We start from the raw sequence: 21,294 nt of genomic DNA, 5'->3' as shown, positions 1-21,294 counted from the left end.
TCTTTGCTGGTGTGAAGTGTTTAATGTGACTTCAGCCTGCAGACACAGAGGACTGATGAAGCAGAAGACTGTCTCTGTTTCTACACAGACCTTGTCCAGACAGCAGAGCTGCAGAGTGAAGACGTTCATGGGAAGAAGCTGAGTAAGTGCAACGTCCTCTTTGAATCCTGGATCAGGAAGTGAAGCCGGTGAATATTTGGTGTTTAAATAAGGTTTCTGTCTTTGACTCAGTCTGCTGTCACTTTGTTTCAGAGAGAAAAAGAGATTTCAGATTAACTGCATTATATGCTGAGTAACCAAATGCTGCTAGTCTGTGGTGTCACTCCCAGCAGCATCACGTCATTTCTTTACTCTGACCTTTAACATCAGTTCACTTAGCTAGCAGAGCAGCTAGCAGTTAGAGTATGAACTCTGTGTCAGCAGTCAGCTTGGTCCTGGTGGTCACCTGGTTTCATGTTTGCTGATGATCCAGATGTGTCCACATAATTATTTATTTCTGTAAATGTAAAGACTTTACAGATAAACAACAGCAGCCCTCTGGCTGGACTCTAACCTGTGAGTTTCCTGTGACTGAAACCACAAGCTGACATTTTCCTTCTGAAGCAGCTGAATGGATGTTTGAGTTTACCTGCATACATGGTGCAAATAAACCCGCTTTGGATGGTTTGGAGGCGGAGCCCAAAGCAGGACTGGATTCTAATGTGATTGGTCACTTTGATAAGGTGGCTGTAACTCAGGTGGTCGAGCAGGTCACCTGCTAACCAGAAGGTTGGTGGTTTAATGCCAGTCTGCATGATGTCCTTGGGCAAGATACTAACCCCATGTTGCTCTCCGATGCATCCATTAGAGTGTGAATGTCAGACAGGAAGCACTTAGAAACATGGAAAAAGTGCTTGTGTGAACGTACAAGTTGTGTAAAGCTTGTGTTTGAAAAATAAAGTTAATTTCTTATTATTTATTTTATAATAAAGTTATTTCCTGTGCAGCAGTGGAAATACTGACAACTATAGCTGGATTATTTATTTGAACTATTTTAAACCAGAGGCTTCAGACGCAGGTTCTGCAGCCTCTGCACTGCTGTGCCATCAGTCTGTTGGACAGTATTTGATAGATTTCAGGGGAAAATGAAGGAACATGAACAACTGGTCAGAAACACTTATACTTTATACATCATGCTTTTCTTATGCAACATCCACACGTGAATCATGAAACTTTAACATTTAAAGTATCGTAGCTCTGTTGCTAAATTTTCTGACTCTTGTTTTAATGGTAATAGTCAAAGTGTGATCGGTGAATTGTGAGCAGCAGAAAGGAGGAAAGCACTAATGCTGGCACAAGGGGCCACAAGCCAGTGTACTCCAAGTGGCAGCCTGGGTAAATGGGGAGTGTTGCATTAGTAAGGGCATTCTGAACTAAAGCTTTGCCAAATAAAATGTGTGGATCATAATGAATAAGACTGTCATGCTACTGATGGCTGAAAGAAAAGGAAGAGGAGAGGAGGAAGGAGGCATGTTAGGAGTAGGGATGGGTATCGTTTAGGTTTTATCCGATACCGGTGCCAAACGGGTACTTTTGAAACGATGTCTGTGCTTGATCGGTGCTCGAATCACTGCTTAAAGAATGGAGAACACAAACTTTGTCCTGAAACCTCTCATGTTTAGCTGTTTTTTTTGTAAAAAGACAAAAATGTTAGCCTTTTTTGCAGCTATAGGGCATATATGGTTTCACTCTATCAAACAAGAAGACAGACACATGTAACTACGACGGTGTTTGCTAGTTCACCTTACATGCATTAATGTAATAACGTGGTTAGCCTACTCAACGTAAATTACACACAAACAACATTAAGCTACTCACCCAGAGAAGAACGGCTGCTGCTGCATCATCATCCGTCATCATTTCTGCTACACTAGCAGGGCTAGGGGCCAGGACTCTACTCTTCGGGTTCTTGGGGGATGTTGCTAACTCCGGGTCCGATAACAGGCACCACACCCGCGGTAGATGTGCTCGGTGTGAGGTCTTGCAGCAAGCTATCAAATACGGAGCATTTCTCGGCTTTTACAAAAAACTCTATGTGTCGCCGGGTGTTTCATGGTAAATGGACTGATTCTTATATAGCGCTTTTCTACTGTCCCGGAGTACTCAAAGCGCTCTATACAACATGCCATATTCACCCAATCACACCCATTCTCACAAGCACTTTATCTACACTCAGTGCTTTCTAAGTACATTCACACACATTCACACTCCGATGGATGCATCGGAGAGCAAGTTGGGTTTAGTATCTTGCCCAAGGATACGTGAAACACAGACTGGAGGAGCCTGTGATTGAACCATCAACCTTCTGATCAGTTGGTGACCAGCTCTACCGCTGAGCTACAGCCTCCCTGTTTCATTAGTTACCTCCTTTGCACAGTATCACCTTAAAGGACTTGTTGCAGGCTGCTGAGTTTGCATCTTTTGCTGTGAAGTACAGCCAGACTTTGACCGCTTCGCCTTGGGCGTTTTTAATCTGTAGCTCTGCTCTAAAAGAACATACGTACCTGGGCCCGCCTACTATCCTTGGAAAGGTAAAATGATTGGCTAGAATCCAAAGTGTATGACATCTCAGGAAAAAAAGCACAGAAAAAAACACCGAAATGTGCGCTGCTTTTCAGTCTGGTTACTTACGTTTATGTCAGAACCAGTGCCATAATGGCATCGGATACCGGTACCCATCCCTAGTTAGGAGGCAATGGTAGAGAAGGAAAGACAGGAGAGTGGAGGTGATGTATCTAAATGCATGTGAACAAAGCAGAAGTACACACCAAACTCAACGGATAGTCAAATGTAGAATCACAGAACAGAACTGCAGGCTGAGTTTGGATGTTTGACTTTGTCTTTCACACCTCTCTGTGTCTCACACACACAGTGACGTCAGACACATTCACACTCACTGTTCCATCTGCTTTGTGCACAAATTCATTACTTCCTTCCTTCAATGATCTACATACTACGTGCTGCCCAGTAAATACTTTGCAATGTATTTCATCCCCTTTCAAGGCAGAATTACTCAGTTTATTCCCCATTACAAGACAACAATCAGCCACACTCACACAGACCACGTCAGACCACGTCTGGCCTGCACTCGCTCACACGCGCGTTCACACACAAAATAGGCACCAATGAGAGCTCTATCCTCCTTACATATTGGTGGAGAAACCTAACACTCAACGCCCTCAGCGGAGGAGGAAAAACCTCCTTTCGGTGGAGAAACCATCCTTAACCCTCCTTGAAACTGGCGGGGAAACCAGACCTCCTTATGTATGTGTGTGTATATGCATGTGCTTGAATGTGTGTGTGTGTGTGTGTGTGTGTGTGTGTGTGTGTGTGTGTGTGTGTGCTCACAGAGAGGAGGTCACGGCAGGAGTTCCCTGAGTTGACACGTATGAACCATAAAGTCAGTTTGGACTGAGGAGCAGATGGTAAACTACATTCAGTCTTGACAAAATTACTTTTTTATCCAAAGCATGCACAAGAAATCAAATCTCTGTATCACAATGATTTCATTACAGCCTTATTATATATATATATATATATATATATATATATATATATATGTATATATATATATATATATATATATATATATATATATATATATATATATATATATATATATATTAGATCATTAATAGGGAACAAAAAAGGAGGATCACATCGCTAATGGGAGACAGAAGTCTCGGCACGTGCTTATAACTTAAAACACACAAAAAAAACCAGTTACAGCTGGTAAGATTTATGGTATAAACCATAACTTTCACAGTCTGCATCTTTACAGAGTTTTTTTCTGCTTTTGTTCACTCCTTGTGTGATTAACAAACAACAACCACAAACACAGAGCCCACTAACTATTAGCCGCTTTTCCCCCTAAACAGTCAGTTGACTGAGAGAAATGCAGTCCATTATTGTGGACGCTGAAGGAGATGTGCTCCATAGTCAAACTTATATTTCCTTAACTCACATCCTATGTTCGGTTTAAATCCCTTTGATGGAAAATTGGTTAAACCATTGCTCAACTTATGTCTGAATGACAGCAGATAATTCTGATGAAAAGGAAACTGACCCCGTAAGCACTTTGCAGCTGAGTCGAGGGCTCATGGAAATAAGGTCAGGAGGTGTCCAGCGTGAGTGCGCGTTCGGCCCGACATTCCATTTGGGACATCTGACAGACTCATTAGTGCAACTTAGAGTGTGAGCAGCAACTCCTGTATACTGAACGTAAGAAAAGTAATGTGTAGTGTTTCTTTTTTTTTTATTTTACAACCGAGATTCCAGGGCAAATGCTTATATGGTTTTCTTTTATTCAAAAACAGGTTAGTTTACGATCGTGTAACTGTGTCCTTGACCTTTTTACTGGTTTGAGGACTTGGTTTCCTGGTCCAGATATTTGGGATGGTTCAAATGCCGAGTCTCCAAATGCAAACAAAAGAATATTTTCCACGTTTTTTCTTAAATGTTAATCAGTACATGAAGCGTACCTCTGAAAAGAGTCCATCATTTGTGAATTTACTGATTTGTTTTTTAACTGCAGTTTTCACAAACTGTGGATGATGAAATCTTCTGTACTGTAGAAAATGTCTTTAAACTATCGCTGTTCCTACTTTATGAGTTCCCGAGCTACTTCTTTACTATGTTAATAAACAATTTGAACAAGAAAGGATTTAAAGACACATTGAAGCAAAGGCAAAAAAATTTGTAATGAAATTTATGTGACCGTTCTTCCGAAATCCGGCAGAGAGTGAAAATCCAAGAGCTGCTGCAATCCTCTGCTTTAATGATCTTTCTGTTTCTCTCCTTCTATGTGTGTGTGTGTGTGTGTACATTAAAATACATAAAACAATATAATCAGAAAATAAGAATTAAGAATATATATATAAATTACACGACAGTCTCCATGTTAAGGTAATGTTAGCAGTCTGTACTGTTTTCCTGGCTAACATCAGCTGTGTGCAGCTGAGTTTCAGCATAAATCTGCTTAGTTTTATGTGAGATCAGAGTCTGGGAATGAGACCAGTTAAACTTTTTCAGTTTAACTGGTGATATTCATTCGTGTGTTGTAGGTGAATGCGCTGATATTAGTTCATAAATTCTGCAGAGTTAGTAAACTGGCTGTTTTTGCTCAATAATTCCTGTTTCATGTTCAAACCATCAGACAGAAACTCTGCGTTTGTTTTTATGTTCTTCAGCTTGTTGTTCTTGAGGTAATCTGTGATGCGTTTAATGACCCTCCACATGCTCTGAGGGTCATTTGAAGAGAAATAGAACTTAATCTTTAGAGCATAAGTGGGTTTTTGCCCTCTTTATGCCCGCGGTCAGGCTCTGTTTATTGTAGTATAACACTCATAGGACACGGTGTCCCGCTGCACACACACTGCACACAATGACAGCTGCAGAGTTTGTGTCTGATGTATTAAGTATGAAACACTGTTGGGCTTAAATCTGGTCAGAATGAATCCAGGTGCAGGTGTGTCAGTTTAGGACCACTGGACTAACATCCAAGTGCTCACAATATAAAGTGTATTCTGTAGTAACATCCTGGTGTTGCAGCAACAGTCCCACATGGAAACGTCAACAGTCAAACTCAAAATCTCTTTTTGTCAACAATAAAATGACAGCAGACCAATTTGAACAAAGTTGGTAAAATGCTTCAGAAATTAGTAAAATATTAAAAAGTGTCTTGATGCTCAATCATCCAGTAAATCCCCAAAAAGTTGATTCTGTTCATCTGGATGTTTTCAGCAGCATGGATCAGTGTGAGGACAGAGAGGAGGGAGTCCCTCCCTCTAAAAGCACTCTGTGTGGGGAACATGAGAGCCAGACCAAAGCTCAGAGGTGAGATGACCATCTCTAACTGTCCATGACTCTTCTCCATGTCACAGCTCAGCACTCACATCACTGCTCCATCATTATTCACACTCATACCTCTGTGTGTGTTGTTTTAAAGCCCAGAGCTGTGGGGCGTACCAGGCTCAGCTGGACATGACCCTAAAACTAATCCAGAACCTGGACCTGAACTCAGCTGTGTTTCCTTAAAGAGCAACGAGTCGAAGGATAATATTGAAAACTTTAACGAAAGACTGTTATGTGACAAAGAGTAAGTACATTATTTTTATGAGGTTCAGATTGTTCATCATGTCTTTAATTTAATATTTCCAGTTTTTACTTCCTATCTCATGAAGCTGTTACATTTATTGTTTTTCTTTTAGGATCAATAAGAGGCCAGAATCTCCTGGACCTGAACCCAGCTGTGTTTCCTTAAAGAGCAACAAGTCGAAGGGTATTGGTCTAGACTTTAAAGGATGTTCTTCTGCTGCTGAGAGGTAATGTGTGTCTAGATGTTGTTCCTGACTCTGTATTTTTGAATAAATCCTCATGTTTAATATCAGCTCAGCTCTTTTTCACACACATTTCTATGTTGGTATGTGAAGCGGTGTGTGTTGGAGTGTTTCCACAAACACAGCAGTCAGAGTGGAAAGAGTGGATGTTGTAGGAGGTGTTTGTGTAGTGAAGAGGCTGAGTGTCTGTAGGACTCCAGCTGCTCCAGCAGGTGTCTCCTTTGTGCTTTGCTTCAAACACAGTGTAGGGAGGAGCTTCCACTCAGGTGTTTCAGGTGTTGCTGGATGGAGGAGGACAAATAGTTTTTCCCTTCAGTGACACTTCAGCAGCTCAATGTTCTGGGGAGATGTTTGTCTTTATGAAGGTTTATGGATTATTGTTCTTACTTTGGTTAAACTGAGCAATACATTTTCCATCTAACATTTAAAGTAAATTTCCAGGTGAAAAAAAAAATCTGCAGCTGCAGCCTCTGTGATGTTTCACAGTCTGAAAGTAACAAATTCAACCAGAGTTCAAACAAAGGCTTAATATACGTGTGTATTTGATATGATGCCAACAAGTACAAATAGGTGTTCTTACAGGTCTTAATCATAGAGGTCTGATAAGTCTGGTGACTTTCACAGTCAGCAGTTTTGCTGCCTTTTATTTTATATTGGCCTTTTTAAAGCCCTTCAAATGCTCCCACATTCATACAGAGCTTTTAATAGCAAACTCCTTTACAGTCCTTCTCCTCTCACACACGATCACACGACTGATTTGTCTGCAGCAGCTGTGTTACTGCTAGTATTTTATTATGTGTGTAATCTCCTCATATTGTTCCTATGGTTTAGTTTGACTTCCTTCTGCAAACTCAGCTGCTCTGTTGCTGATACACGTCTCCATGAATATGATTGATCAGATGCTGCCAACACCATGTGTTTCATGTGAACGCTCAGCTGAAACCCTGGGTTGACTTATCGAGTTAATAACAAGCTTCACGTGACTGTGAATGCTAAAGTGAATCCAGATCAAGGAAAGACACCCTGCTAATGTTGGACTCACTTCTTAGTGTAGATCCCAGGAGGAAGTTCAACATAGCCAGCCATTCTTTGTGCTAGCTCGACCAAACCTGAGACCACAGTGCAGGATAATGATTATCATCTGTCTCTGTCAAGGACATTTAAAATCCACAAATAACAAAAATAATTATATTTGATCATTAAAAATCTCTTTTCACTTAAAAAAGCATGAGCACACTGGTGGATTACAGAAACATGAAAACTCGTTAACAGTAAAGTTAATTTAGGCGTAAACAAAGTGTCAAACATACTTAAGTAGAAGGACTGATGTTTGTGTTAAAATACCCTCTTAAAGCTGAAATACTGATTCAACTTCTTTACTCAAGTAAAGGTAAAAGAGTACAGGCTCTGAAATGTACTCACAGTATTAAAGTAAAAACTCCATCTTTGAAGGAAATTTCTGCCAGTTTTTGTGCAAAGTTACCTGAATTTCTACCTCCAACATTAATATGAGAAAATTATCTGAACTTTTATTCTAATGAATTTAATCAGCTTGAACATTTTGTAGCACAAAAGTAGAAAAACCCCAAAGGGAATAAAAAATAGCTCCATTTGCTGTTGCCTGCATTGTAGATGGGTGGCTTTGCCTCAACACCTAAACAGGAAGATGAGTTTAGTCAAGTATTAAAGTGGGATTGAAGAGGTCAGGAAACCAGAGATCAGGTGTTGTGGTGCAGCATGGTCACAAGAATCATTTAGAAATGGGTCAAAATATTTTCTCTTGTAGATTTTTTGCACACAGTCTGATGTGCTGCTGCTCTGAGGTTTACTGCTCTCTGTGTACTTAGAAAACTGTGAGGTACAAGTAGATTTGACACAAGTTATAATGGCTGATTTCCATATAACGGTGGAATACAGGGACTTAATCGTTAAGTAAGAAGAAAGTTTGAAGCCTAATCTTAAAAGTAGAGATAGTGTCTGTCTCCTGAATCCAAACTGGAAGCTGGTTCCACAGAAGAGGGGCCTGAAAACTGAAGGCTCTGCCTCCCATTCTACTTTTAAATACTCTAGGAACAACAAGTAGGCCTGCAGAGCGAGAGCGAAGTGCTCTAATAGGGTGATATGGTACTACAAGGTCATTAAGATAAGATGGGGCCTGATTATTTAAGACCTTGTATGTGAGGAGCAGGATTTTGAATTCTGGATTTAACAGGAAGCCAAAACAGGAGAAATATGCTCTCTCTTTCTAGTCCCTGTCAGGACTCTTGCTGCAGCATTTTGGATCAGTTTAAGGCTTTTCAGCGTCACTCTGAGACAGGATATTTCTAACTTTAGAGATGTTGCGCAAATGGAAGAAAGCAGTCTTACATATTTGTTTAATATGTGCATTGAAGGACATATCCTGGTCAAAAATGACTCCAAGGTTCCTCACAGTGTTACTGGAGGCCAAGGTAATGCCATCCAGAGTAAGAATCTGGTTAGATACCATATTTCTAAGATTTAAGATTAAGAGTACAATAACCTCAGTTTGATCTGAATTAAGAAGCAGAAAGTTAGCGGCCATCCAGGTCTTTATGTCTTTAAGACATTCCTGCAGTTTAACTCATTGGTGTGTGTTATCTGGCTTCATGGACAGATAGAGCTGGGTGTGCTATGTCTTCTGATGATGCTGCCTTTGTGATTTTAACATCCATGTTTGCTGTGACTCTAAATTTCTGGTCAAGGACTTTTTAAATATTATTGACTCTTTTAACTTGACCCAGTGGGTTACTGGTCGCACACATGAAAAAGGTCACACACTAGACTTGGAGCTTTCCCACGGGCTGGATGTGTGCATCACTGAAATATCTGAGTTGTGCATCTTCGATCATTTTCCTGTGTTGTTCACTGTAACTCTGCGCTGCTCGGTAGATAAGCCGTGCGCCTCAGCGTGTAAAAAGCGAGCGCTTAATGCTCTAACAGCGCCGCTTTTTCTGCTGCCTTTATGGACTCTGGAATAATGAACTCCAGCTGTTAAAGTGTTGAGGACCTTTCGGACATTCTTCATTCTACCTGCACTGATATTTTGGACTTTATTGCTCCGTTCAGGACTCTGCGCGCTCAGCATTTATCAGAGCTGTGGTTGAAAGAACATACGCGCTAGATTTGAAAACCTGCTGAATCAGAATCAGTTGGTGATGATGGCTTTTTTCTTTTACATTAATCACGTATAATCTTAACTCAAAGTGAACATATACTTGATTGAAATAACTCAGATCAGCCAAATTAAAATGCTAATTCAATCAACTCTGAGGTTATGGCTAGACTCAGTTTGTTGGCCCTGCACCTTAAAACTCTTCCCTGTTTGTCCCTCATGTTTTTTGGATATTGTTTTCACATCTTATGTCACAGCTAGCGGGGCGAGCCATGTTGAATTTAATAAAGGACCCAAGATGGTGACACTGCTATGAAGTGAGTGAGCTTTATTGAAACGGTGAAGTACAGTGGAGATGGCCTGTGCAGAAGCTAAGATAATCTCTACTGAAAAAACTAAAAAACTAACCTGAAACCTTAAACGGAGACACGGGGAGATAACACAGACGAACCAGCAACAAGCAGGAGAAAACAAAGGGCTCATATACACACAAGAGCAATCAGGGAATGAGAAAAGGGAGGGAGACACAGCAGGATTAATTGGACATAACCAGACAAGGGGAAGTAAAAGTAGACACACTAACGTAGGACATGGCACTGTCAAAATAAAACAGGAAGTAAACACAGAGACACAATACTAACACAGTACAGAGGGAACACAGAAACCAAAACCTCAGAACTAGAAAATCTTAATCAGAAGGAAATTGTAACAAAAGACAACAACAATCAAAACAAAACCACTGAGTCCACAGACTCGGGACATACATCGGCTCAAACTGTGGTCATAAATATTTTGTACTTGTAAATCAGACTGTGTAGTTGTGAACTGAGTTTTGTAACATTGTAAAACAAAATATCTGAAAAGTTTATGTTTTTGCGTTAATTTATTTTTTGTGTGTAAAAATGTAAGAAATGTAAGAAATGTAAGAAACATTAGAACTACTTTTGCTGACACAAAGTTTGGCAAGCACTGCAAGTTGGCACTTTAAACCACTCACTGATATAAAGAGAGCACCTTGTTCCAGGGCATCTGAGCATGGAGGGAAAGCTTTATGCAGGAGATGGTAAGAGCTGTTGGACTAAAGAAACTGAGCAGAAAACTACAGACATCTGGAAACTGAGTTGTTAATTCTCAGTGGGATCACCAGGACTAGCAAAGCTTCACCATGACAGTCATCTGATTGACTGAACCCATCCAAACATCACTTCATGGACCTTTAGCTTGTGTCTGTGTGTGGACAGACATAACATGAGCTAATTATACATTACTCCTCCACAGAGTGGACCAGGAGAGAGCAGAGGTTTCCACTGGTCAGTCTGCACAGCAACATCAAACACACCTGGACTCTGTGGTTATGGTTTGTAGTACTACGTTTACATTTGTTCTTTTCAGTCACCTCTATGCTACACTTTGTGGACCAGAGGATTGTCAGTGTGTCCAACATAAATCAGAGTTTGGGCTCCATGATTTCAGTCAGATTGGGGTGACTGTAGCTCAGGAGGTGAGCAGGTCAGCTACTAGTTAGAAGGTTTGTGAATCAAACCCTGGCTGGCAAATGTACTGGGTAACGTACTAAACCCAAGCTGCCCTGTGATGCATCCACCAGAGTGTGAAAGAAAGTATTTAAGCATAGAACAATGTGCTTGGTTGAATGAGGCATGTTGTATAAAATGCTTTGTGTGCACAGAGTATCAAAGAGAGCTATAGAAGAACCAGTCCATTTACCACTGGGTAATTCATATAGTCTTCTTTTCCAGCGGCTGGAGAAACACATCACAACATTTGTGAAGAATGAGCTGGAGAAAATCAAGAAGGTTCTGAGTCCAGATCACCCAGAAACTTTAAAGAGCCAGATGGAGGATGAGGAGATGTTTGAAGGTGAGGATGAAGATGAAAGAAAGAGCTGCAGAGAAGCATTTCTGAAGATCACACTCCACTTCTTGAGGAGACTTAAGCAGCATGAGATGGCTGACCATCTGCAGAGCAGTAAGAGAATTTCTCTAAAGACTTAATATTGATCTTTCCTAATAGCTCAAGAAATGGACCAATAGGCATTCATCCTTTCAGGGTACTGAAAGACTATGATATTTATTATATAATATTTTTTTCTGAATTTCTTACCTTCAGAAATATTTGCTTCACTCCGTAAACGTGAACTTAAAGCCCAACTGAAGAAGAAGTTCCAGTGTGTGTTTGAGGGGATCGCTAAAGCAGGAAGCCCAACCCTCCTGAATCAGATCTACACAGAGCTCTACATCACAGAGGGAGGGACTGCAGAGGTCAATGATGAACATGAGGTCAGACAGATTGAAACAGCATCCAGGAAACCAGACACACCAGAAACAGCAATAAGACAAGAAGACATCTTTAAAGCCTCACCTGGAAGAGACGAACCAATCAGAACAGTGCTGACAAAGGGAGTGGCTGGCATTGGGAAAACAGTCTTAACACAGAAATACAGCCTGGACTGGGCTGAAGACAAAGCCAACCAGGACATCCAGTTCATATTTCCATTCACTTTCAGAGAGCTGAATGTGCTGAAAGAGGAAAAGTTCAGCTTGGTGGAACTTGTTCATCACTTCTTTAATCAAGCTAACGAATCAGGAATCTGCAGGCTTGAAGACTTCCAGGTTGTGTTCATACTTGATGGTCTGGATGAGTGTCGACTTAATTTGGACTTCAAAAAAACTAAAATCCTGACTGAAACAAGAAAGTCCACCTCATTGGATGTGCTGCTGACAAACCTCATCAGAGGGAACCTGCTCCCTTCTGCTCGCCTTTGGATAACAACACGACCTGCAGCAGCCAATCAGATCCCTCCTCAGTGTGTCGACATGGTGACAGAGGTCAGAGGGTTCACTGACCCACAGAAGGAGGAGTTCTTCAGGAAGAGATTCAGAGATAAGAAGCAGGCCAAGAAGATCATCTCCCACATCAAGAAAGCTCGAAGCCTCCACATCATGTGTCACATCCCAGTCTTCTGCTGGATCACTGCTACAGTTCTGGAGGATGTGCTGGAAACCAGAGAGGGAGGAGAGCTGCCCAAGACCCTGACTGAGATGTACATCCACTTCCTGGTGGTTCAGGCCAAAGTCAAGAGGATCAAATATGATGGAGGGACTGAGACAGATCCACACTGGAGTCCAGAGAGCAGGAAAATGATTAAGTCACTGGGAAAACTGGCTTTTGATCAGCTGCAGAAAGGAAACCTGATCTTCTATGAACCAGACCTGACAGAGTGTGGCATCGATATCAGAGCAGCCTCAGTGTACTCAGGAGTGTTCACACAGATCTTTAAAGAGGAGAAACAACTGTACCAGAACAAGGTGTTCTGCTTTGTTCATCTCAGTGTTCAGGAGTTTCTGGCTGCTCTTCATGTCCACCGGACCTTCATCAACTCTGGACTCAATCTGCTGGAAGAACAACAAACAACGTCCATGTGGTCTAAATTATTTGATAAACCAAAACTCCAATCTCTCCACCAGAGTGCTGTGGACAAGGCCTTACAGAGCCCCAATGGACACCTGGACTTGTTCCTTCGCTTCCTCCTGGGTTTTTCAATGCAGACCAATCAGACTCTCCTACAAGGTCTGCTGACAAAGACAGGAAGTAGCTCACTGACCAATCAGGAAGCAGTTCAGTACATCAAGGAGAAGCTCACTGACAATCTGTCTGCAGAGAAAAGCATCAATCTGTTTCACTGTCTGAATGAACTGAATGATCGTTCTCTAGTGGAGGAGATCCAACAGTCCCTGAGATCAAGACGTCTCTCCACAGATAAACTGTCTCCTGCTCAGTGGTCAGCTCTGGTCTTCATCTTACTGTCATCAGAAAAAGATCTGGATGTGTTTGACCTGAAGAAATACTTTGCTTCAGAGGAGGCTCTTCTGAGGCTGCTGCCAGTGGTCAAAGTCTCTAAAAAAGCTCTGTAAGTTATAAAGTTTTTATTATCGAATTTGGTTGGTATGTTATGGAAAAACACACAGCCATGAACTTCTGTTTTGTTTTTGTCAAAATCACTGTAATATAATCACTGTACCTTTATATACATGTGAATTATATTAATATTGCTGCCATCTTGTGGCTAACGTGTAATTATGTTATTGTTATTAGGGAGGATTTGAGAGTAACAGGCCAAGTGAGTCAGCACCTTCACTTTAGCTTAAAAAATCCAAATTCTTATGTCATCAGTTATAGTTGCATGTATTTATTATCATAATTTAACCTTTAATATTGATGTCTTAAATTTATTTTGAGTAAACTAGCTGTAATTTTATGGTTGTATTAAATAAATACATCACTAATGAATTATTTATTTCAGTAATTAATTAAAAGTGTACATAATTAATTAAAAAAATATTGATAATGAATTATCAGTTAATTTCATTTAAAATAATTCATTATTTCTTTATGTACAATTCTAATTAGTTAATTACATATTTAATCAATTATTGGTTTGTTTTCTATTTTAATTATTTTACTGACACATTTAATGAATTATTTAATGATGTATTTATTTAATTCACGTTGCTACTCCTGGCCCTGCATCGGTGTTCATAAATACATTTTATTTGTCAGCTTCACCCATCAAAGTCAGGGGGCGGGGTTAATGCTGATCAAGTCAAAACCATTGCTTTGGTCTGGTGGGTGTTCTTTTAGTGGGCTTTTCTCAATACTAAGTAGGCCTACACACCAGGGTTTGGACATGTGTGGACCCAAACTATACTTAAACTTTACCCTTTTTTTTGTATCACCAAATACACTTTTAATATTTTCTAGACAAGAATGTAGTGACATAATCTTTAACCTCTTTTGGCTCCAAACAGAAGTGACAGACTTGAGCAGGGTTCATTTAAAGGCTGACAGAAGTGGAGTGGTGACGGGGAGATGTTTGACAGGACAGTGTTTCAGCCTCCACAGGTTCATGTTGTGCTCCATCAGTCAGTGAAGATGAAGTTAGTGCTGATGAGGCTGTAGAGTGTGTGAGGGATGTGAATGAGGATGATGAAGATCTGATGATAGCAGATAAAAACAGGCTGCAGAGACTTTGAGCCATACCGGGCACACAGTGTGTGTAGAGAACAGCTGAAATCATTATGGAGGCCTCACTGGAATATGGAAGCATCACAGTACAGCTTCAGTGAACCATTAAAGTACGGCTGGGCACACTCTGGACTTGGTCTTCACCTATGGTGTTTCCCTTGACCACTTGAATTTAAATGAAGTTGTTTTTAGTGACCATAAGTCAGTCTCTTTTACTGTATCTGGTTATTCAGAGTCCCATCCTCAAGGTTCTACTAGGCGCAGGCGCTTTATTGATGACTCTATAATTTCTGAGTTTTCCTCTCTTTTTAATTTTAAAAGTTGATCTAACGAGGTTGAGCTTCTAACTAATTCTTTTAATGAACACTGTCTTGCCATTCTAAATCAGGTTGCTCCTCTCAAAACCAGTTATTGCTCTGTTAGTTCCCGGACACCATGGTTAAATAATCAGACTCGTGGTCTTCGATGCTCCTATCGGAAAGCAGAGCGTCTGTGGAAGTCCACCGGTCTGACTGTCCATCGTGAGCACTTCAAAGAACTACTTTACCTATATAATGAATCAGTCAAAGAGCTGGGACCCTCTTACTTCAATAATCTTATAAATCGTCACAAAAATAATTCAAGAATTCTATTTGATACCATCAACAGTATTGTTTCTCCTCCAACCCAGCATGCTCTTTTGCTTTCTGATAAAGATTGTAATACTTTCCTTAATTACTTTGTAAATAAGGTGATGGACTTGAAATCCAAAATTTCCTCAAATGCTTCCACTTATGAAGATACCCCTTGCTGTCTTGGATCATTTACCTCCTTTTCTCCAATCACACTAAATGACTTAATTATAGTTTTAGGTAAAATGAAATCCTCATCATGCTGTGTAGATATATTACCTCCCTCTGTCCTGTCCGGGTCTATCACCAGCATTGGTCCCACATTACTATCCATCATCAACAGTTCACTGAGGCAAGGCTATGTTCCATCTTATTTTAAACATGCTGAGGTAACTCCTCTGTTAAAAGAACAGAATCTTGATCCTAGCTCTGCTAGTAATTACCGACCTATTTCAAAATTGCCATTTGTAAGTAAATTACTTGAAAAAATTGTTGAAAATCAGTTCAGGTCTCTATTATGTAAATTACACATTCTTGACCTTTTTCAGTCTGGCTTTCAAAAGCAGCACTCTACAGAGACCGCTCTCTTAAGAGTCTATAATGATCTATTAATGGCATCTGACGCAGGGAACTGTTCTGTGATCATTTTGCTTGATCTTAGTGCAGCCTTTGACACCATCGACCAAAAAATCCTACTTAACAGGCTCAAGGTTCTTTTTGTCCATCTGTCAAGTCAAATATTCGAAATCTTGGTGTAATATTTGACTCTTCTCTGGGCCTTGACTCTCATGTAAAATCTTTGTCTCGTTCCTGTTTCTATCATTTAAGAAACATATCTAAACTGCGACATATGGTTTCCTCAGCTGAACTGGAAAAACTCATTCATGCATTTGTGTCATCACGCTTAGATTACTGTAATTCCCTGTTTACTAACTTGGATAAATCATCTCTTTCTCGCCTCCAAGCTATACAAAACACAGCAGCCAGACTACTAACTCGCTCTACCAAGTGTGTTCACATTACTCCCATCTTATATTCTTTACATTGGCTCCCAATAGAGTTTAGAATTCGCTTTAAAATTCTTTTTTTAACATATAGAGCACTAAATGGCCAGGCTCCAGATTACTTATCCAAGCTTCTTATAAAATACACTGCTCCTCGTCATCTCCGCTCACAGACTCAGAGTCTCTTAGTTGTTCCCCGTACACGACTGAAGACAGAGCCTTTCAGTCTCTTGCACCAAGGCTGTGGAACAGTTTGCCACTACAATTACGTTTGCTTGACTCTGTGGATTCATTTAAAAAACAGTTAAAAGCTCTTCTGTTCAAACAAGCCTTTTGTTGATCTACATATTTTATATTTTTTACATTATTTACATCTGATCTTTTACATTGTATATATTGTCTATTGATTTTATTTTTTATTTTAATATTTGTGTACAGCGCTTTGTGATTGTCTGTCTGTGAAAAGCGCTTAATAAATAAAGTTTACTTACTTACTTACTTACTAAAGTCTCTGATATGAGATGAGAAATAAAGCAGCCAGAGCTTTTTCATGAGTGGAAATCCACTGTGACTGTGAGCTGCTGCTACAGCCTCCAGATTAGCCAGCAGCTCATCCTGCTCAACATTTTCTCACCAACTTTAATGGAAGTGTGATGTTTTCAGCTGGAGTGATGGTCAGGGTGGCCTCCCTCTCCTCTTCTTCTCCTCTTCCTCTTTCATTTGTAAAGCCACTTCTGCTGCTTTCATTCATTTGGAAGTCCTGTAGCTGAGTTTGGGAGAGACTAACAGCCTCGGCAGCAGAGGGGAGAAAGGCTGTAACACCACAACTTTACTCTGTTCTACCTGTCACATCATTTTATCAGGAAACAAATATGCTCATGTTTTTACTATGTTTGTCTTGAAGATGTAAGAAGATCACATGGTGCTTTTTATTATTGTGTTGGTTTGTTTCCTGTCTCTTGGATGGAGCCCAGCTGTGCGTGGCCCCTGGGCCTGTGGTCAGAGTGTGTGCTGGATAATCCGGCCCAGGATGAGGCCAAACTGACATGAGATGAAATGTCTGTCACATAATTGAGCTTAGTGTAGTTTCATTTCTGCACAATTTAAAAACAACCAAAACTTTGTTCTGTCTTTTCTATGTTATACTGTAGACTTTCTTTGATACTTTGTCCAAAAGGAGCAGCTTTTACTTTGAAGCCATCTCTGTTTCCTCTTCAGGTTGGATAATGGAAGCAAATTAGTAGCTGTGTCCCAAAACGGCCGACAAATGCGTCCTTCATTTCCCCGAATTTGAAGGATGTGTCTGGTGTGTCCTTCGTGGCCCACCATATCCCAGAATTCATAGTGCGGCCCAGCCAAATTTCAGGTGCCAACAATGGTGGCCGCTACTAAGTTTTAAAATGACTCTTATTAATCTTTCTGGGTCACAAAATAAACTTTTTACATATTTTCAGGCGAGAAAGTAGCTGTGTAAATTACAAATATCTGATTGGTTTATCAAGCCATCGCAAATTTGCAAAAGTGTGCCGACGTTTTCGGAGACGTCTGTTCCCCAACCGCTCGATAGCAAGACGGGGGGTTCAATGGTCAGTCCGGCCGGCGAGAGCAGCGGACTACCTGCTTCATTGTTTTCAGGCCCCCGCTCTTTCGCTACTCAGGTTAAACATACAAGTCACTCGGATAACTTAAAAATGTAATTGTTTGCCTTTTTTCAGTGTTTTATTTGTTCTGGAGTAAATCAGTTTGGCTGAGATCAAAGTTATTAGATTAAATAAAACTTCGGGTGGGTTCCTGCGGGATTTTCACACAGCTGAAAAAACGTTGAATAGAAAACTGATTAAACAGAAGTGTGAGACGGTCGAGAATTTACGCCAGTGTGCTGTTATATTTTAGATAGCAAGAAGCAGACGGCCGAGTTTATTAAACTCCACCGACACAGCGGTGACGCAAATCTGAAAGCTAGACCGTCCAATTTCACAGCCTTGCACTTCCAGCTTTTTCAGTCTTTGAAGGACCCGGCCCACGTAGACCGCGAAGACCGGGACCGGGAAAAACACGACTTTTTCAAGTCTTTGTCCTGTTTTTATGATAAATGTATGACTTTAATGTGAAACATTCAGAGTTTTTTCTCTTGTTGTGTTTGTTTGAAGCTGCTTCCTGTTGGCTTCAGCTGTTTGGAGTTTCCATTTTCTAAACTTCTACATTCTGAACCTTCTTCAGCTCTGAACAGATGATGAAACACTGAATGATTTCAAGCTCACACTTTGTCTAATAAACTTACATTTTTCATTCTTTATACAGATTGGAGAACTGTGGTTTGTCAGAGATCAGCTGTGATTATCTGGCAGCAGCTCTGAAGTCCAACCCCTCCCATCTGACAGAGCTGGAGCTGAGTAACAACAACAAGCTGCAGGATTCAGGAGTGAAGCATCTGTGTGGTTTCCTGGAGAGTCCAGGATGTGGACTTGAAACTCTGAGGTCAGTCAGCATGTTTTAGTTGTGCTGAGATGAATATGATGTGAAAGTTGTGCTGACACTAAACTGCAGACATCAGGCTGATATTATACTGATCCACACTGAGGATCTTCATGGTTTCTTCTGGTTTAGTCCATTGACTGCAGCAGAACAATGTTCACATTTCAAACAGTGATACTCAACGTATGGCCCGTGGCCCACACGCGGCCTGCCCACCTTTCCTGATTCAGAGAGAGGGGACCCTGATTAACTGTGTAGTGTTCTTCCTCACAGTTCTAAGTATCAGACACAACTCAAAGTCACTGAGGATCAAACAGAAACACATGAAACAGATTTTCCTGTTCTGGCTTTTTATAGCAGATAACCTTCAAAATATTCTGCAGTCGATCAAAAACTGAAGCAAACCATGAATCAACATGTGAACATGACCTGATGCTGCTGAAGTGAAGCAAAGTTACAGAGGTTTGATTACAGACACAGCTGAGAGTTTGTAATCTGTCATCATTTTAAAAGGTTTAAATTTCTTCAGTATTGAACAGCAGAAATGAGGCTTTGTTTTCGGAGGCCGACAGCAGTGAACACAACAGCAGACTGGTGCGTAATAAGCAGTAAATAATGCAGAAAACAGATTTTTGAAGGTAAACTGTTCTTGAAGTACACTGAGAGAGAGAGAGCTGTGCAGGAAGTAAACGTCAAAGTCAGAGAGAATTCATGACGATGTTCATCAAACATAAAGCGTAGTTTGGATCTTCTTTTGCTGTTGGTTCAGTCAGTTTTGGTTGGAGACAGATGAAACCTGCAGCTTCAGGATCTGTGAGCTGTCCACTTTCAGCTGCGACGGCGTCTCCGTGTACGTGCCGTCGAGTGAACGATCCACGCTCTGTGTTTCCATCTTTGTGTGTTTAGCTGCTCTCATTTACTGTTTTATCTGTTTGGTTGTTGTTGAAATACTTTTGGGAGCTTTAACCTGAGATTCTGGCAAAATACATTTATATTAAAAATCGATTCAGGATTGAATGAATCAACATCGCTTTATTCAAATTAAAACCATTTAAATAGGAAAATCCATTTTTTTACACCCGCCTCTAATGCTGGGTAATGTCAGCTGGTCCATGTGCAGCTGGCTGTGAGGCTCAGGGAGCGTCTACAAAGTGCAACACTGAAAGAACATCATCCATAAATATTGAGTAATAACTGGACTCTCATACAGCGAGACTCAAATGCCTTTAAACATCAGCTTATCCTGCTGATCCAAGTCCAACACTGAGTTCGTAAAAACATGTTTGTCAATCATTTTGTTTGCTTTCTGAGGAAAATGATTCAATAACTTGCTGCTAATACACAACATTTCATCATATTTCCTCATAACCCTCTTTTATCTGACCATTTGAATCCCATTTGTATTTGCAATAAAGGATCCACAGAGTTTGGTGACAATAATGACAGTAGATGTTTGTGTGAAAGTGCTGGAAGCAAATTAGTGTGTGATGTTCTTTCAGTGTTGCACTTTGTAGACGCTCCCTGAGCACTGGTCTCACAGCCAGCTGCACATAGAGACCAGTGTTGTTAGTCCAGGTCAGAAGATGACTTGTTGGAATGAAAATGAGTTTGTAGTTTGTCTGCTTTAATAATATGACTGGACAAAGGTGTTGGACTTCAAATATGTCCATTTCTTTCACACTTCACCTTTAAAAGTGAAGCCTTGTGGTTTCTGGAAGGAAAAACACGACTTTTTCAAGTCTTTGTCCTGTTTTTATGATAAATGTACGACTTTAATGTGAAACATTCAGAGTTTTTTCTCTTGTTGTGTTTGTTTGAAGCTGCTTCCTGTTGGCTTCAGCTGTTTGGAGTTTCCATTTTCTAATCTTCTACATTCTGAACCTTCTTCAGCTCTGAACAGATGATGAAACACTGAATGATTTCAAGCTCACACTTTGTCTACTAAACTTACATCTTTCATTCTTTATACAGATTGAGGAGCTGTGGTTTGTCAAAGATCAGCTGTGATTATCTGGCAGCAGCACTGAAGTCCAACCCCTCCCATCTGAGAGAGCTGGACCTGAGTAAGAACAACAACTTGCAGGATTCAGGAGTGAAGCATCTGTGTGGTTTCCTGGAGAGTCCAGGATGTGGACTTGAAACTCTGAGGTCAGTCAGCATGTTTTAGTTGTGCTGAGATGAATATGATGTGAAAGTTGTGCTGTCACTAAACTGCAGACATTAGGCTGATATTATACTGATCCACACTGAGGATCTTCATGGTAAAGTCTGTTTTCTTCTTCTCTGGTTTAGTCCATTGACTGCAGCAGAACAATGTTCACATTTCAAACAGTGATACTCAACGTATGGCCCGCGGCCCACACACGGCCTGCCCACCTTTCCTGATTCAGAGAGAGGGGACCCTGATTAACTGTGTAGTGTTCTTCCTCACAGTTCTAAGTATCAGACACAACAATGAATAATCCACAGCTGACTGTCTTTAGTAGGTCAAAGGTCACGGCACACAGCAGACAGTGGGAAATATTATAATTCTGATCATTTATCAGCACATATCCATATGTATAAAAACAAAGCTGACACTGTGAGACTTGATCAGAGGTGTGATCATAACAGCAGAGGCCTTTGTGTCAAAGTCACTGAGGATCAAACAG

At 40.6% G+C, this 21,294-nt stretch overlaps 1 protein-coding gene across 3 annotated transcripts in view; it reads left to right on the top strand.

Moving 5' to 3' along the window:
* LOC148105892 (protein NLRC3-like) overlaps positions 1-20,810 on the top strand; it is a 64,872-nt gene extending 44,062 nt beyond the window's left edge. For 2 of the 3 annotated variants that reach the window (XM_087838928.1, XM_087838930.1), the window contains 2 exons: positions 18,470-18,646; positions 20,615-20,810. In XM_087838928.1, the coding sequence (XP_087695054.1) occupies positions 18,470-18,646; positions 20,615-20,810 (373 nt within the window). Of the gene's footprint in view, positions 1-5,722; positions 5,875-5,986; positions 6,137-6,248; positions 6,363-10,788; positions 10,868-11,267; positions 11,497-11,637; positions 13,439-18,469; positions 18,647-20,614 lie in introns of those variants that run through there. The other variant, XM_087838929.1, reaches the window with a different exon arrangement.
* Positions 20,811-21,294: the final 484 nt, after the last annotated feature.

This window comes from Neolamprologus brichardi, chromosome 3, assembly GCF_056152115.1.
Source record: "Neolamprologus brichardi isolate AB-2024 chromosome 3, ASM5615211v1, whole genome shotgun sequence".
NCBI lineage: Eukaryota > Metazoa > Chordata > Actinopteri > Cichliformes > Cichlidae > Neolamprologus > Neolamprologus brichardi.
This window is presented reverse-complemented; position numbering and strand designations above follow the sequence as displayed.